The sequence below is a fragment of the Chionomys nivalis genome, chromosome 1 (genome assembly GCF_950005125.1).
Source record: "Chionomys nivalis chromosome 1, mChiNiv1.1, whole genome shotgun sequence".
In the NCBI taxonomy this organism is placed as follows: Eukaryota; Metazoa; Chordata; class Mammalia; order Rodentia; family Cricetidae; genus Chionomys; species Chionomys nivalis.
This window is the reverse complement of record NC_080086.1, coordinates 199,518,797-199,537,679: the sequence shown is the minus strand read 5'-3', so window position 1 is coordinate 199,537,679 and position 18,883 is coordinate 199,518,797. Positions and strand designations below refer to the sequence as shown.

The 18,883-nt window shown below is 36.4% G+C and overlaps 1 protein-coding gene across 2 annotated transcripts in view; it reads right to left on the bottom strand.

Annotated features, from left to right (window-relative positions):
• Window positions 1-4,971: 4,971 nt before the first annotated feature.
• Krit1 (KRIT1 ankyrin repeat containing) overlaps window positions 4,972-18,883 on the bottom strand; it is a 42,509-nt gene continuing 28,597 nt past the window's right edge. For both annotated transcript variants that reach the window (XM_057765652.1, XM_057765644.1), the window contains exons 13-17: window positions 16,061-16,227; window positions 15,250-15,337; window positions 14,414-14,620; window positions 9,049-9,165; window positions 4,972-5,406 (exon numbers count right to left, since the gene is read on the bottom strand). In XM_057765652.1, coding sequence (XP_057621635.1) covers window positions 5,338-5,406; window positions 9,049-9,165; window positions 14,414-14,620; window positions 15,250-15,337; window positions 16,061-16,227 — 648 coding nt within the window. In that variant the 3' untranslated portion in view covers window positions 4,972-5,337. The remainder of the gene's footprint in view (window positions 5,407-9,048; window positions 9,166-14,413; window positions 14,621-15,249; window positions 15,338-16,060; window positions 16,228-18,883) is intronic.

The following is an 18,883-nucleotide window of genomic DNA, read 5'->3' as shown; positions in this document are numbered from 1 at the left end:
TAAATATTCTCTCTGATTTATGAATTCAGACTGAACTATGTTTAACTTGGAATACCTGTAGAAGCCAGGAAACTGGAAAGGAACAGTTGAAAAGGGTGATATCAAAGTAAAAAGGATGAAAAACTTAAAACAGGGAAGAGGGGTGGAAGCAGAGGAACATGGGGAGGGTTAACCAAAATAAAGTATGTATAAAAATGCTACTTTGTAAGCTAATTAAAATATTTAAGCAAAAATATCATTTGTGAGAAGATGCCCTGTTAGGCTGGATGCTGCTGTTCCTGGAAGCCAATGGCTATTAACCATAAATGCCAGTGCCAGCTGTGAGAGCTCCCTTTGAATTGTTGGGCAGGGGGTCCCAAAGGACTCCCAAACAATGTAGGCTGCTGTCATACTTCTTGCCTGTCCACCAGACAGGGTCTTACACACCTTGGTTATGTAGGCCAACACAACTTGGTTGCAAGACAGACAGACGTCAAGCTGAATGCTTCCTTCTTGCTGGTTTGCTTTCATGATGCCAGGTTCTATACTGGGGTAAAAAAGTATCAATGGACAATTCCAGCTATGAACCCTATTGACTAAATACCATTCCACTAAATACTAATCCATTAGTGGCAATGACTGTGAATGGTGCAATAAACCACTCTGGTTGGATTTAAGGTCTGCTCCACAGAAAGGAATCCATGCCTAGTACTGTAACTCTAGTTTAAAATTCATGGTTGGGAGGGTTGTAGACTCTAGGGAGAGATAACTTACTACTTTTGTTTACCCAAGTTGACATGGTGTTAAACTGCCTTCTAAACATCTATGTTTAGATTTGTGGCAGCTAATCTTGGTTGGCAGCTTGACATAGGCAGCAAGAGGGAACCTCAACTGAAGAACAGTGTGGCGGCGTAAATGAATGCAGACAGATTATATAGATATATACAGCTTTAATAAGGAAATAGACTTACAGGACCACAGGTTCCCGTGGAGAACAGGAAAAGCGGAGCAAAAAGGGCTGCTGGGATCACGCCCGGCAGATTTATCAGCAAACATTAGCCCAAGGCGAACACGCCCCCAATGGGTGGGGCTATATCCCTACATCTCCCCCTTTTGTCTAAATAAGATAGAACTAAACCAAATACAACTATATACAATAATAACAAATAATAAATATAACAAACAATATTGAGAACAAAAGTTTTGCTAAACATTCTATCTCAAGGAGTCTAAATAACATAAAGAGTAACTACAATTATATAATCTTCAACTCCGTCAAAGATCTGAGAAGGGAATAAATATTACTTAACAATCGAGAGATATCCAAAATGTGCAACAATTGACAGAGACAACTGACTACCTGGGCAATCACCCAAAATGATGGAGGTGGGTCTTGTATTAATCTGTTGCTTTCATTGGTTAATTAATAAAGAAACTGCCTTAGCCCATTTGATAGGCCAACCCTTAGGTGGGTGGAGTAAACAGAAGAGAATGCTGGGAGAAAGAAGCCGAGTCAGAGAGTCGCCATAATTCTCCCACTGCAGACAGATGCAGGCTAAGATCTTCCTGGTAAGCCACCTCGTGGGGCTACACAGAATATCAGAAATGGGTTAGATCAATATGTAAGAGCTAGCCAATAAGAGGCTAGAGCTAATGGGCCAAGCAGTGTTTAAAAGAAAACAGTTTCCGTGTAATTATTTCGGGGCATAAGCTAGCCATGCAGGCGGCTGGGTGCCGGGGACGCAGCCCTGCCGCTCTTATTACAACAGAACAGACTTCCACAAAGTGGTCTACGGGACATTTTCTTGATTGCTATTGATGTGTGTGTGTGTGTGTGTGTGTAGGGGGAGCCCATGGGCTACATATAACAAAGTTAGATGAACAAGTCTGTAAGCAGCATTTCTGCATGATCTATGCTTCAGTTCCTGCTTCCAGGTTCCTGTAAGCTGAAGCAAACCCCCTTTTCCCCAGGTTTTTTTTATCACACCAGAGAAGCAAACTACAATATATACAGACAAATACCACTCTCAGCCTTAGCGAAGCTTATCTTCATAATAAACAGTAATGAATGCAAAGATTCTTGACTGCCCAAGGTGCTGAGACCAAGGGAAAACTGAGCACTCAGAACTAAATAGGACATTTATACCATATTTAAGGTTCAGGGAATACCACAGAAGTGGCAGAATGTAAAATCTGGAAGACAGTGACAATGGTCAAAATATGATCTGGGCATGGACCGCATAGCATTAAAACTATGACCTTACAGGAGGTCTGGCTGCCTGTATAAGATTATATCTTTCCACAGCCAGTCATGGATTGGAGCAGTCAGGGGTCCAACCCTTCTCTGCTGAACTACTTACTGGATACTGAAGGATTCCAGGGGAAGGGGTGTCAGTATCTTTAGCTGTGAACCCATTGGTAAGGCCATGCTCACAGACAGTCCTGATACAGTGTATCACAAAACAAAAAATGGGAAAGGGATCTGTAGGAAGATGGGAGACTGACAGAGTGAAAGATAAGGGTGGTGGTGGCAAGAGTAATCTCAATGTGTCAAATACATGTGAAACTCTGAAAGAATAACTTTTTTTTTCTTTTCTTTTTTTTTTCTTTTTGGTTTTTTGAGACAGGGTTTCTCTGTAGCTTTGGAGCCTGTCCTGGAACTCCCTTTGTAGACCAGGCTGGCCTCGAACTCACAGAGATCCGCCTAACTTTTTTTTTTTTTTAAAGAGGCTTATGTTCAATGTTATGGAATTTGCAATCTGATTCTAAACATAATGAGAATTCTGGTGCCTATGAGGACATTTACAGAAAGGATTGACATAAGAAGATCACCCCCACCATTCATAGTGAATAATTCACAGATACAACAGTGTTGCTTGCTTGCCTTCATTTCTTGCTAGTGAGTAATTCTACCCTGTTGCTGCCACTCCTGCAGCTACAATCCTTCACTTGGTGTGGGAAGTCCTTCTGTCTATGTGTTATTTATTGGTTACTTGTATTTATTTATTTTAAATATTTATTTATTATGTATACAATATTCTGTCTGTGTGTATGCCTGCAGGCCAGAAGAGGGCACCAGACCCCATTACAGATGGTTGTGAGCCACCATGTGGTTGCTGGGAATTGAACTCAGGACCTTTGGAAGAGCAGGCAATGCTCTTAACCTCTGAGCCATCTCTCCAGCCCCTACTTGTTATTTATTGGTTAATGAATAAAGAAGCTGTCATGGGCCTGAACAGGGCAGAATAGCTAGGTGAAGAAAACTAAACTGAATGCTGGGAGAAAAAAAGGAGAAGCCATGTAACAGTGCAGGAGACAGATGCTGGATGAACTTTACCTGATAAGCCACAGCCATGTGGCTAAATACTGATTAATGGAGATGGGTTAGTTTCGGATGTAAGAGTAAGCCAGAAATATGCTTAAGTTACTGGCCAAACAGTATTGGAACTGATACAGATTACTGTGTGACTATTTCAGGGCTGAGTAGCTGGGAATGAACAAACGACCCACTGATATCAGAACCCAGTTCCTTAAGCTTTTCAACTTGGAATAAGGACCAGCAGTGCTTTAGGAGTCCTCTAGGCCTCCATCACTATTTTTGGGCTGCTGAGGGATCCAACTTCACAGACTAAGCAGCTACTGGGTTTTCAGCCCTTCCAATATGCACACAGCCACTGTTAGATTGTTAGATTACCCAACTCTTACAGCATAAACTGTTTATAAACTGTTTTATAAACCCCTTTGTAATTTACATACTATAATTTACATACTCATTCTATCAGTTTGGTTCTAGAGAATCCTAATAGACTAATCATGCACTTTATTAATACAATCCAGAGTGATCAGACTGGTAAGATAAACTTGGCATTGTGTGGCAGAGGGGCAGTGTAGAGCCTGTATCAGGCTATCAGCAAAGGAAACAATGGCAAGGACTTCAACTCTGGAGGCTGCAGTACAAGCAGAAAGAGGATGGGAAAGGACTCATGAGACATTAGATTGCATGTGATCAACAGAATGTATACCGTAAGGAAGGAGGGAAAAAGAAAAGTTAAGACTACCCTAAGACTTGAAGGCTATGTAAACGAATGCAATCTGACAACACCATTAACCAAATAACAGTGGAAGAGGAGGAAGGAAGAAAAGAATGATGAAAACAAAATTGCTTATAGGTTATGTAAGTAGAAATATAGGAACAAGAACTTATAATTAAGATCTAGAATTCAGACAGAGAATGAGGCTCAAGTTTTAGGTCTGAGATTCAAGAGCATACCTACAAATGGATGAAACTATCCAGGGAACTGTTTATACAGAATTGAAAGTACCAAGCACAGAACAAAATTTCTTATGAACCTTATTAATTTTAATAAGGTTTACACACGGTATCATTTAGAATAAAGAGTTAACATGAAGAGTAGAAAATGGCATACCAAAATTATCTGCAATTGTAGGACAACTTTCTGACAACTTTATACACCTCTGAAACTGGAGTACACTGCTCTACTGGGTCGGGAAGACCACAATACAGAGCACACGAAAGAGCACATTAGTCAGATTCACTGCTCATCTGTGACACTCGTGCTCCACATGTGGTGTGGTCTCCTACGATGCAAAGGCGATACACATGAGTATTGAATCAATACACAAAAATACAGCATACATTTAACAACTACTAACATCTAGAAATTGTTACATTGCATACGTATATATATGTGTGCCTGCATGGCAACCAGTGGTCTAATTTATCAATATAAAGCCTTATTAAATCTGAGATTTAAAATTTAAATTTATTTATTCCCAGTCCATTGTCTGGAATCATCACTGTTAAAACACCCAGAACTGATGCCACAACATCTTCAAGGAAAGCTATCTTGTGATACATATATCTTTACTGAAAAGTTTTAAAACACCTTGGGGCATGTTCATAGACTACAGAAGAAATGTTTTAAGTAAGAGATCTGAGTACAAAATACATGTTTATTCAAATCATGTTGATTTTTAGTATATTCTGAAGTAACACACAAAATTATATCAAAGCTGTATTTTAATTTCATCACATTCTACTCTTTACTATTTACCAAAAATAACTTTTTATAAAGCTTATTATTTTGTCTAATATAATACAGACCGTCTATCTCTTTTTATGTGTTTCTCTCAAAAATCAAAAGAGTCTATGAGCATATCATACAAAACAGTGGTATATTACACAAGCATGAGTACAGATTCTGTACAGTGTATATAACAGCATATACATGTATACTACAAGAGACTACACGCCTGTGTTAAGTCACAGTTTAAGAAATCTTTCATGTAAAAAACTGCATTACAAAATGTGGTGGCTTGAGAACCAGCTGTTTCTTTTCATGAATTTCTTTCAGAGGGCATCAGTTGTCCATTTAACTTCATTAGCAGCTTTACCACGAGCCCAGCCTACAAAATAAACCATATGTTAACAAGAAATATGAAACATACAAAAAGATATACACAGTAGCGGGCATTTTCATACCTATTTGAAGGGTAACTTAATTAGGAAGAGACAGCATGTCAAGAAATTGGGCGTATCTAATACACCTGCAAACCCACAAATTTAGTTCTAAACCTGTGGGTGTGAACCCTTTTCAATGAAGAATTCCCTCTGCCTGGCTAGCCCCAGTCCTGTGGGTTGGGAGCCATCTTTCCCTGGTCTGGGTAAAGAGCTCGCCCACCAGCTTACTCGGCTCAGTTCTGCTGCACATCTGCCACATGGCGCAGTCGAAGAAAAGCCAGATTATTTCATCAGACGCACAGCCAACAAAGGCAGTCCATATACCCAGGTCAAATGGCAAAAACAAAAACAGCATGATTGGCCAAAATAATCACTCCCATAAACCCACCAGCTTCAGAAGTATTCTCCCATAAGGATTTGAAAGAACAATCACAAAGTTTATCAAAGAATTCAAGGATTTAAAGAAGATATAAATACTTTATTGAATTCTAAGAAGATAGCAATAAACAGTTGAGTGCTGTTCAAGAAAATACATACAGCTGAATGAAATAAAAATATTTGAAAACTGAAACTGAATAAAGAGATATGAACATTGATGAGAACACAAGCTGAAATGAAGATACAATTGAAAAACTCAATATGCCAGTTAGAGAACTCAGGGAAAGTCTTACAAGTAGTTCAAGTAGAATGAATCAATCAGAAGATAAGTAGATATCTGTACTAGAAAATAAAAGAATCTATACCCAAAAGAAACAGAGAAAGTAAAAAATGATTAATAAACATGGAAAGTGAACATATGAAATGTGTGGGACACTTCAAAAGACTCAATCTTTGAACTCAGAAACAGAAGGGAGAGAATCCTAGGGCAGTCAATGTCATAGGCCAGGTGTTTAACAAGATGATAAAAGAAAACTTGCCCAAACTAAAGACACACTTGTAGAGATAAAAGATGCACAGAGAACACCCAATAGACAAGACCAGAAAAGAAACACCCAAAGGCATATCACAGGTAAAACACCAAGAATCCACAAAACAAGAAAATATATTGAAAGCTGCAAGAGAAAAACAAAACCCCCCAAGTTACAAATACAGGAAACCTGGAATAACACCTGATTTCTCAATGGAAACTACGAAAGTCAGAAGGACCTAAAGTCAAGCAATCCTAGTTCCAAAAGACTACAACTGCAAAATTAAACTACTGTAACCAGCAAAACTAAAACTAACTGCCATAGTTAGAGAAGAAACAACTTTCTATGATCCAAACGGTCTAAACAAATTCACATCCAACAACAACAAAACACAAAACAGAATATTATAAGCAAAGCAGCTTTGAGCTAAAGAGAGGAATACAGTCAAGTTACCCTACAAAGAAAAAAAAAAGAAGAAAAAAAAAAGCTGCAAGCAAGAACACAAACCAGCAAAAAAAAAAAAAAAAAATCAAAATGACTGCAATCTATGTATACCTTTCAATAATAATTTTAAATATTAATGGCTTAAACTTACCAATCAAAAGACACAGAGAAGCTGAATGGATTAAGAAACAAAAGTTATCTATGTGCTGTCTAGAACTCATTTAGCATTAAAGATAGAGACTACCTTAAAGTAAAAGGATAGAAAAAGTATTTCAAGCAAATGGGATCAAGAAGCAAGCTGGCACTGCTGTTCTAATATCCAACAAAATAAACTTCAAACTAAAACTAACCAGAAGAGATAAAGAAGGAAGGAAGGAGGACAACACAGAAGCAGAGGGCAAGAGACAACACCGTGGTTGTATGATAAAGCCTCAAGGTATCATTATTTTATATGTATCTAAAGTTATACACAACACACGTGCATGTGTATATATACACATTAGTAATGAGAAATCTCCTTCAAATGGTTGGTCAGGGAGTCCACATGGCTCACCAAACCATGATGTAGCTATTGTACTACTGATGTAGCTCCTGGTTATCTCTCTGGGTTGAGGCTCAAGGAGGTCCCCTCCTGATGAAGACACTACACAGTTAGGACAAAGGACTTGGATAATTTGAACTGGATCTGACCTGAAAGCCCCTGTGCTGTGGCTTAGCTTTCATAATTCCAGAGAACACGATGCAAGCTGCCAAGGGAAAGAACTGGAACTGATTAAGCAGTCCTACCCAGGAGCCACAGCAATGACCAGCATGGCGAGATATACATAAAGTAACAGTAAGTGACATTTACATGTCAGTGGTAATCAACAACTGTCTAGTCAGACTTAAGGCTCAAGAGGGAAATCAGGCCTGGTACTAGAAACCTAGATAGTACCCTTGGCTAGTGACATCATGGACCTTAGAACTGAGTCTATCGCCACTTTGTTAGAGCAGTATGATTCCTCACTGCATTCTAAACCTCTCCTTATACCCACATATAAGTATAACTACCACCTCTCTCCTTAGCCGGGAGGTAGTGGTGCACACCTTTAATCCCAGTGAGTCTCTGAGTTTGAGGCCAGCATGGTCTACAGTGTGAATTCCAGGATCTCCTAGACTACAAAGAAAAACTCTATCTTAAAAAGAAAAAAAATAAGAAAAAGAAGCCTTTCTCATAGATGGAAATATAGACCATCATAGAAAACCATAACTGATACAATGTAGAGATCAATGGAATATGGGAAATCTAATATCAACAAATACATGTACACCCCAGCTCCTACATCTATGGCTCAGAGAACATTGCAGAAGAGAGGGTGCAAAGATTGTAAGAGTCAGAACATCAGACTCCTAAAATCTACTGTCAAACAGTCTCTCCTAGAAATAGCTGCGTAAGTAAGACCTGGACAATGGCAATATCAATGAACATGTTACTATGGGAGGGAAAAATTGTAAAGGGTCTCTCTCACCCCTAGACAAAGAACTACAGTCAAATAATGACTACTGAAAGAAGAATTAGACTCTCCCAGAAATGAGCCCCTTTTTGGGTGTTTAATGCAGAGTGGTTAGGCCGGAAACCATAAACACACAAAAATAAAAATGGCTCTGGCAGGTTGTATTTATATATTTGTGTACACATGTGTGTGCACACATACATGCAGCAGTAATTATAAAAGAACAAGAGGCTCTCGACTTGAGAGGCAGTGGGGGAGGGGGAGCTGTTGGAGGAGGGTATTTAGGAGAGGCTGGAAGGAGAAAAGGGAAGAGGAAAAGTGATGTAATCCTACTTCAATTAACAACATATTTAAAAAAGAAATAGGGTATAGAAGATAAATTTACTTAGGATTCTGAAGGTAGTTAAGAAATGCCTCACAAAACATTAACTGGTTCAGATAGTATACTGGTCAAGAAAAGGGAAGAACTTTAAAAACAGAGGGAATAAGTAATCAGAATGAAGAAAAACAAATGGCATAAGGAAGCATTTAACTGCTCTAAAACAGAGATAAATTAATCTGCCAATTTTTTGGCTCCTTTAGTTAGGAAAGGAATTTTATTTTTTCTTGATCTTAAATATTAAATTTCATCTAATACTAAAGGTTTCCAGGGAAGGTAAATGAATTAACAATTTAAAAAAAAAGACTTTTAGTAAAACTGTAGTCTATCATCATAAGTCCAAACTAATTTATCAGTACTTGCCTGTTTTGTGTGCACTATAAAGCTCATCTTATTTTCCATACTATGGATTTGAAAACAAGTCCCAGCATCTCCCAGTTGCCATGTAAAGCAACAATACTTAAGACTGATGAGTAAAGCCTGCAACAGAATTAGAAATTATTATGCTAAAATAGAGCTAAAAGTAACATTGATCAGTAATGGTGGCACACACCTATAAATCCCAGTACTTGGAAGGTGGAAGATGAAGATCAGAAATTCAGGGCTATCCTTGACTAGCAGTCAGTTGGAGACCACATGAAACCCTATCTCAAAATGCCTGGCAAACACCCTAAACAATAAATGCAACATTTATCTTCACTTAGGATATGTTATTATTAGTTATTAAATGTAATTGTTTTGAACATTATTTTTAAGGTCTCTTTATAGCACCCGCACTAACCTCACACAAGTGAAGCACAGAACCCAGAAGGCAGACTCCTGGACACAATGAACAATGACAATATTTGTATCAGACTAATAAACATTTTAACAGATGCTCATTCTCAGTGAGTTTGAACACAGAAGGATAAGCTTTTACTTCATGCAGGTTAATAGTAACTTCTTTAATGTGTTCCAAACCTTTTATGAATATATATACAGTACTTTTAAATCTGAAATTTATATAGTATGATTAACAGATGACTTCAGCAATTTTATTCCACTGAAAGTAAGTACACTGATGTGTTAATATTTATTGTAGAAATAAAAAAACAGTAGAAATACAATCTTCATAAACTTAATAGAACTATTTAAGAAACAATGCTTTCCTATGAAATGCTATATATAAGTAGCCATTTAATTTTTTCTTATGTCTAAATGTTTACTTTGTTGACATGTAGTACTTGGACTTATGAAGTATGATATGCTGTTCTCATGAGCCTATATATACCATGTATACATTGATTAACAAGCCTAAAATCTAAAATGCTTATTGTTTCTCTCTGGTAAGTAGAATAAAATTCCTTGGTATATACTTATCTTTAATTATTCTCTCCTAGTAATAACTTGTTCTTTATTGTCCTAAACATACAAATATATGATATATATATATATACACACCAAAAAGTGTTTATACTATCCTTCAAAACATACATGCTTAGAAATATCAGTTGTTTATAAATGACAATTCTTAGAATGTTAACAATTCAGGGACTTTTTTTAATTTTATGTGTTTGCTTTTTTTTCCTTTTTTTTTTTCAGACAGGGCCTTATTATGTAATTCTGGTTGGCCTGGAGTTAACTATATAAAACTGATACACTCAGAGGGATCCATCAGCCTCTGCCTCCTGGAATTAAAGGCGTGTGCCGCCACCACACCTGATAGTTTAGGGTATTTTTAAAGTGGGATTCTGTAAAGGAAACACAGGATAGCTAATTTACATGAGTGTATGCTATATATAAAAGAAGTAATGTTTGTTTAAAAACCAGTTATCTACATTCACATTGTAAAATAAAACTTATAAAATATGCTAAAATATCTATTTAGTATAGACTGGAACTAGTGAAAGCACAGTAATACTTTAAAATGAGTAGACTTAGTCACTTGAACATTTTTAAAACTAGTGTCAGAAATCAGTCCTTTAACAAGACTTAAAAAAAAGGTAGAAAAGAAGAAAGGAAAGAAAAGAGGGAGGAATAAAATAAGGAAGGGAGAGAAAAAGAAAGAAAAGAGGTGAAGGCAGCAACTCTCAGTTTTACCCCACATAATAAAATAAAAATCTGCTGCTAGAGGACAATATCCAGCGAGGAAAGAATTCTTAAGGCCCCCAAAATATGAAGAGCCAGGTCCACACAGGCCTCTGATGTGTGTCCTTGTGCAAGCACATGAAGCCCAGAAGTCAATGCTGAGTGGCTTTCTCAGCCTCTTCCCACATTATCTTTCAGGGAACCTGGAAGCTTGGTTAGACGGTACGGCAGCGAGCTCCAGGGGTCCACTCGCCTTCAGTCACTATGCACTGCTCTCTGCACATTTTTCATTTCTTTTAAGCAAACTCAGTTCACAGAAATAGAAAAGTAGCCACAAACTACATAGCAGTAGCCTACCCAGTATAAGTAAACCAGTTTTAACAGAAATAAGCAATGATCCAAGAGCAAGCTCTAAGGAACTCCAAGAAATCAAATTCCATGTCAAGTATAAAAATCTATGTTTGTTTTTCAGCCCTATGTTTGTAGTTATTCTCTATATCCTCCCACAGGTTAACAGCATAATAAAATACTGTTGTCCATAAGGTTGACTACAAATTCAGATAAATGATAATTTATATAAGATAAGTAAGGGCTATGAGACCTGCTCCAGGCCTTACCCTGGATCCCAAAGATGAAATGCTTCTCAGGAGCAAAGGGGGTGCAGAGGATTTCTATAATAACACACAGACGGACAGGCTAATGCTCTTCATTCCAAGTGTTCACTTTTTTATTTCTACTCTAAAAATCCTATTCTACTTCTAACTTCTCCAAGCTGCTTCTTCTATCCTAAAAGCTCTTCTCCTGTAGGAGCCTTGAAGCGATAAGGAGCTGAGCTGCTCACCATGGCAACACAAAGGTCCAAGGCCATAGGAGCAAAGCCTCGACCAGACCAGGGTGGTGTCTGTGTGCACAGTGCCCAATGAGAGATGCATTGTTAGTAGACTGGCAAGTGAGGAATTGGCATGCTTTCTTAGTAACCTTGGTTGGACATCTGTGACTATGACCTTGTGTAAGCTGCAAAGTTTCCTTTTTGAAAAAAGCCTTTAGTCTAGTTGAACTTGTGAACTAATTGTGTGTAGCTAGCAAGGTAGGTTTTTAGGTGTTTGTAGCCCTCGTGGACAATAGATCTAGCTATGAAACATGTCCTAGTATATATGATATAAATCAAAACTATATAGCTAAATGAAAAGTCATCTATTTGACCATTCACGCATATGTGTGTCCATAAGATTGAGATACAATCACAAGAGTAAATGTACACATTGTATGAAAGTGCATGATAATAGGGAAATATCATAGTTGTTATTGCAAAAGTGAAATTTCAGAGAAAAGCAACAGTTTTCAGAGTAAGCTGTAATTGTGTCATGGCCTGCAAAAGCTTGTGATAAACATTCCGGACATCTCACCCTTTTCTGTTTAAAAAAAGGAGCATGTAAGTCAGTCTTAGGGCAGTGCTTTCCCATCTGTTGGCATAGTAAACCCAAGACACTCTTGTCCTCTGTCTCTCTGAAAGCTATGATTCAATAACTTTAGACATGCCGTAATCCTTGGGCATCTGTGAAGGTCTCTTTGCCTGGACACTAACACTAACCAACTGGCTTCCAAAGGAGATAACTGTAGGAGGACAGACTCCTAAGTTTATACAAAGACTTGGTTGAAAGAGTAAGGGCATTGACTGTGATTACTTTCTTGCCAAAAATTATGCTCAGTAAACTATTAACACACTGCAGTGTTGTGGGAAATCCCAAGCTGTAACGTGAGACAAAGAGCCCTGAACACTAGAACTCTGCAATGGGCAGTTTAACACATTCTGAAGGCAGAGAAGACTGATGAGATGTGCATCTCTGGTGACAGCAGTCCTCATCGCTTGCTAAATGAGGTGCGTCCTCCATGAGACAGGCATCTCTGATGAGTTGACCCTGAAATATGTGCTGAATTCTCACTGCATAATTCTGCAGTCAGTAGCACTCCAGTGCTGGAGAGAGGTCTCAGTAGTTAAGAGCACTGGTTGCACTTGCAGAGGACCCAGGTTCTATCCCCCAGCATCCCTATGGCAGCTCATATCACAACTATAATTCTTGTTCAGGGATCCAGCACCCTCTTCTGACCTCTGAGAGCACCAGGCACACATGAGAAGCACAGACTTACACACAGATAAAACACCCATACACATAAAATAAAACAGAAAAAAGGAGAAATTCCATAATAAGAGACAAAAACGAAAATAAAGTTATGAAATTTCTAAACCCTTGAAAAATGATCTAGCCTTGACAAATCTAAATAAATTAGGGAAAAATTTTACCAGCTTACTATCATAAATTAGAAAGATGTTCATCCAACCTAAATGTGTTGAATATGTTAAAAATAACTGTCAAGCTTATCTCTTATATTCTAATCACTTTGATTAGAATAAAGAACAACACAGTGTCAAGAATCTCTGTATTGGGCCTGGAGAGATGGCTCATCAGCTAAGAGCACTCACATTTCTTACTGAAACCTGAGTTTGGTTTCCAGCACCCACACTGGCAGCTCACAGTGGATGATCTGACACCTGCAGCCTCTGGGGGCAGCTGCACTCACAAGTACATACTGCACGACGTATGATTATGTTTAATTTTGGACATAATAAAAATAAAAAATAAGAACAAAACAAATGAAAAACTCTGTAAAAAGCAGTTATTCTAATGATAGCCATAGTCCCTTCCACATCCACACTAAACCTCATTCCCTGAAGAGCTTCCTGAAACTAATCTTCACTTTTGTTATAAATGCCTTTCCTTTCTTAAGTCCGGAGTCCTCCTACCTCACCTCCTTCTAATCATGGTCTTTCTATGTATACTAGGATAGGCTAGCTTCACAGTCATGACGTTCCTACTTCACCCTCAGGTGCTAGGATTATAGATATGTGCCACTATGCTTGGATAAGTATGAGAATAAAATAAGTTAGCAGCAGCTTATAATTTAGAAGAGGACCCTCACCAGAATCTGCCCATGCTGGTGCCTTAATCTCAGACTCTGAGCTTTCAGAAGTGTCCAGAAACAAGTGCCTATTGTTTATAAGCCTCCAGTCTATGGTAGTTTGTTATAGCAGCCAGAACTAAGACAGATACATAAGGAAAAGTCTCTCTTGATTTGAGTTTGCAATATCTGGCTCCTGTCTCCAAAATTATCAATGAACTTTTTTTTTTTTTAGAAATATATAGGAAATATATATGAGCCAGATATAATTAGTGCATGCTTTTAATCTCAGCACTTGGCTGAAGCAGACAAATCTCTGAGTTTAAGGCCTGGTCTAAATAGTTAGTTCCAGGACATCCAGAGCTACATAGTGAAACCCTGTCTTAAAAAACAAAAACAAAATTCTCATATAGAAATATACATGCAATATGTATTTATGTAAAAATATTCAATTCCTATAATTTTTACACAAATATTAATTAGCACATTACATAAAGTTTAGCACCCTTTTTATAAAAATGTAACATATAAATGTGTCATTCTACCAAAAATACTACTTATTCTACCGTATGGACAAAAGATATTACAAATGCAAAAGTGTATGCATAGAGTGTATCTATATGTCATTTCTAGATTCTTCATGGAGGATGGCACTATTTCAGATAATACACGATGTGTCTACTAAAAACAGCTTAAGACCTACCTTAGTTTCCATGTTGAGGAGATGCAGTCCTTTTATATTCACTCCTACATACACAGGGATGACTTTATGATTGCTTGGGCTTGCCTTTGTAAATATCTGTCCTGTGAAGAAAGCTGCTCCATACGTGGGGATTTCCCAACAGTTCTGTAGAAACATGCGTTGCAGGTGATGCATTTCCTTACTGACACCCTCACTCATGCTAAGATTCTGAAAACACAGTAGAATAAAAAGAGATGTGATTTTTTTTTTTTTTTTTTTTTTTTTTTAGTTTTTTAGTTTTTTAGTTTTCTGAGACGGGGTTTCTCTGTAGCTTTGGAGCCTGCCCTGTAACTCACTATGTAGACCAGTCTGGCCTCAAACTCACAGAGATCCACCTGTCTCTGCCTCCCAAGTGCACCACCACCACCGCCTGGCTAAGATGTGATCTTTTATAATGCAAAGAGGTTAACTAGTTATTTCTAAAATCAATGTTGTCTCCAAACAAGAATAAAGTTATGGTATATTATCTCAAGTGGATTTTTTCTCTTGTAGCCTTAATATTAAAAAGAAATAAGCTGAGATCAAGTGCTGTCTATGCTAATAGAAGGTAAGCACTTTATGGGCAAGGACACTACATTATTTCAGTTTTACCTCACGTCTTTACCACAAAATTCAGCATATATAAAGTATTCAATAAAAGACTTTATATTTCTAGAAATAAATACATCTCTTTTTAGTTTCAGTTTTAGACATTGTGAACCAGAAAATTCACTTTTAATTCTGCTATTAATAATATTTAAACATTATAACACTAATACAAATGGCCTACAGTTTTTTCCATTTCTGGAGCAGCTTACCTTGTACTCATGGAGTATTCGATTTATCCAGTGAGGCGCTTTACTTTTCAGTTTAGTAATAGGTACAATAGATTTCAAATTTTCTTCGCTGGAAGTACACATGTCAACATCCTTTAAATAAGTCATCTTTAGTAGCTAAAGTACAATAATCCTCTGTCACAAATGGCATTAAATAATGGAAATTTTAAGCTGAATATGATTTTAAAAATGCTCCACAATCTTAATATTATCAATTTAGAGAAATGTTTTCTTTTTCAATATGAAATTTTTTTTATTGAAAATATTTTCAAAAACTGAAAGATCGCAGTATAAAAACTTTAGACTAAATCTGTGCTAAATAAAATCTGTTTCTCTCAAACTATTTTCTATGGTGGGATTCTTAATTATCTGACTCATCATATTTTTTATTAAGTCAAATTTTTAGCCAACTTATTTAAACACAAAGTAAAAAAACATAAATCAAAACTATAAAGCTAAATTATATCAAATACAGCAAACATAAGAAAAACTCAAAACTACTTTACTAACCAAAACAGCAACTCATGTTTTATAGTTTTTTTCTTTTATTCAATGTTTTGTATTATTTAATTCTAAACCCATGTATAAACAGCATGTCTGTTCTGAGACAGTGTCTTACTATGCAGCTCAGGCTGGTCTGACCATGACCCTCTGGTCTCTGGTTCACTGATTATGAGTAGGTGCCACCATGCCTGGCCAGCGATGTATAAATACTTTGCAGTAATATTAAAATTGTGTTAGCTAAAGAGAATCTTGAGCATATTATAAATCATGCACTGTATCAAATACTTACTTTAAGAAACCTTGTTTGTGTTTCTTACTCTCATAATTCCCATAAACTATTTGTAACAGCAGACTTGCCAGTGTTATCAGTTTAGCATCAGGAGCTGTATAAAATCCCTTCAATAAATTGTATCTGGCTTCATCAAAGAGAATAAGAATAGCTAGTGGGTCTTCAATCTTAAAGGGAAAAATGTATAATTTGATTAATAACATATAATTTACTTAAAAATATACTTTTCCTTATTCAATAAACTATAGCTATATAGTGTATATACATGATATGATATTATATATATGTATATGATAGTACATATATATATTACTACTCTAGAGCAGGAGTTGGCAGGCTTTGTTTCTAAGATCAAACAATAATATTTGAAGCCTTATGAATCATATAATTTGTTGTAAATACTGCATTATAACATAAATGCTCAACTCTTAAATATATATGAAAATTTGAATTCCATAAATTTTCACAATATGATATAGTAAGCTACTGATATTCTACAAAATTTCTTAACCCTGCAGGCTGCATGAGAACAGGCAGCAGGCAGACAGTGGTCATAGATTATATGGAATTTGCTAGTCTATAAATATGATCATGGTATATACTGTTAATAATTTATAGCACAGCTTATCTAAATGTTTACATAAGAAACATTTTCCTATTATACATACTTTATAAAATACAGTAGTGAACCTGAAAGACAAAGTGCATCTATCCCTAGAATGACAAACACAGGTGAAATAAGCTTCATCTAAGGCAAACACTTTTTAATTTTACACTTTCAAATATATTAAAGGAAGAGCATACTATTTTCTTACATTTTAAACAACTTATCTAATAGGATAAATAAATATTAGCAAAGCTATCCTATACATATATTATATTTCTACTTGGAAATAATTAACAATTATAGTCTCTGAGTATTTCCAAATACCAAGTAGAATGATTTTGATAAACCAAATAAAACATTTTTTAGCTTATAATACTCTGCTTAAAAACAACAGAGAAACAGAATTTTCTTTAGAAACATGATGACAGGAAGATTATTCTAATTTAAAGGGTACCAATAAAGAGTCAAAAAGAAAGCATGGACATGGACTAGATCCTGCAGGTGAGTGCTTATAAAGAACTTCTCCAACAACTTGGGAAAACGCTAATTTGGACATTAGATATTATCACGGAGACTTAATTTCCAGTTAAAATGCCATTGTGGTCTATGTCATGTCCTCATTTTTGTGTCCTCTTCTGGCTCAAGCAGGCATCAGGCACACAGGTAGTACAGAGACACACGTGCAGACAAAACACTATACACATAAAAATAGATTTAAAAAAATAGAGACGAAGTAAATGTGGCAAAATGCTAGCTATCAGAAGATCCAACAAATAAACCACAGTGTTAATTATAATATTTTTATAATTTACCCTTCGTTTTTTAATTTCTTCAATTAAGATGTTGGGGGAAAGGCTGAATGAGTGTTCTCACACTAACAACCTAGGAGATCTGAAGGGTTTGAGTAGACAGTAACACAGAATTTTCAGTAGTGTATTAAATGAGTTTTAATCAATGACTACAATCGTCTAATAAAATCAGGCTGTTTCATCCTAAAATTATGATGCCAACCAATCAATGCAATTCTCCCGTTTTTCAGAGTGCAGCTAGAAACTTCTCAATTATATGAATGAAAGGACAAAGATACTGCATTATGTGACAATCTGACTTAAGAATTTGGTAAAACCTTGTTTCCTTTTATGAATCTACTTTTCTAACCACAAAATTTAATATCTATGATTTTTATTCCTCCTTTTCTCTCCCAGATGACTTTTTAAAATATCATGAGTCAAGAAGATAGACTTAGTATACTTAGATTACTTAGCTTTTTTGTTTGGTGTTTTTTGTTTTCTGAGACAGGGTTTCTCTGTGTAGTTTTGGAGCCTGTCCTGGAACTTGCTTTGTAGACCAGGTTGACCTCAAACTCACAGAGCTCCACCTGCTTCTGCCTTCTGAGTATTGGGAATAAAGGTGTGCACTACTACTGCCCAGCTTTACTTACAGTTTTTAAAAATCTAATACCTTTTTAAAATTGCGGTAATATATATACCATAAAACTTGCTATTTTAATCATTTGTAAGTATAAAATCTAATGCCATTAATTATATTCTCAGTATTGTGGTATGCCCTCATCACTATTGCCAAGGACTTTACACTACTCGAACAGAACCTCTGAAAAACTGAATGTCTGAGCTGGATGTAGTTCATCAAAGGTGCTAATATTTAGCTGGCAAAAGAAGTCAGGTCCAATCCCCAGAACCCAATCAAATAAAACACAACAAAAGAAACCTCCTGATAGCCCCAACATAAGGACTTTAGTGGTTTCTAATGTGTTTTCTGGTTTTATAAATTTACATGCTTTAATTAACATAAATGTAATAATATAGCATTTATCCTTTGGTCTTGCTTATTAATTTAGAATGTTTTCAAGGCTCACTCGTGTATCATATATTGCAAATTAATTTCTTTTAATCATTGCATATTATGTATATATTTATTGCATTTTCTTGTCTCCCTCATTACTCAACATTTAGGTTGCTTCCAACTTTTAAATTATGAATAACACGCACTAAACGATATCAGTTAATTGTCCCAGTTCCTGTTTTCAGCCCTTTCAAGTATATACCTACAAGTAGAATTACTTCATCAAATGTCAATGCACACATAGTCCTGCCCCACATTCTGTGTGTCTATGTTCATGAGTGCAGACACGAACTTGAAGAGTTGGTCTCTGTTTTCTACCTTGTTTGACACAGGGTCTCTAGTTGTTTGCCAGT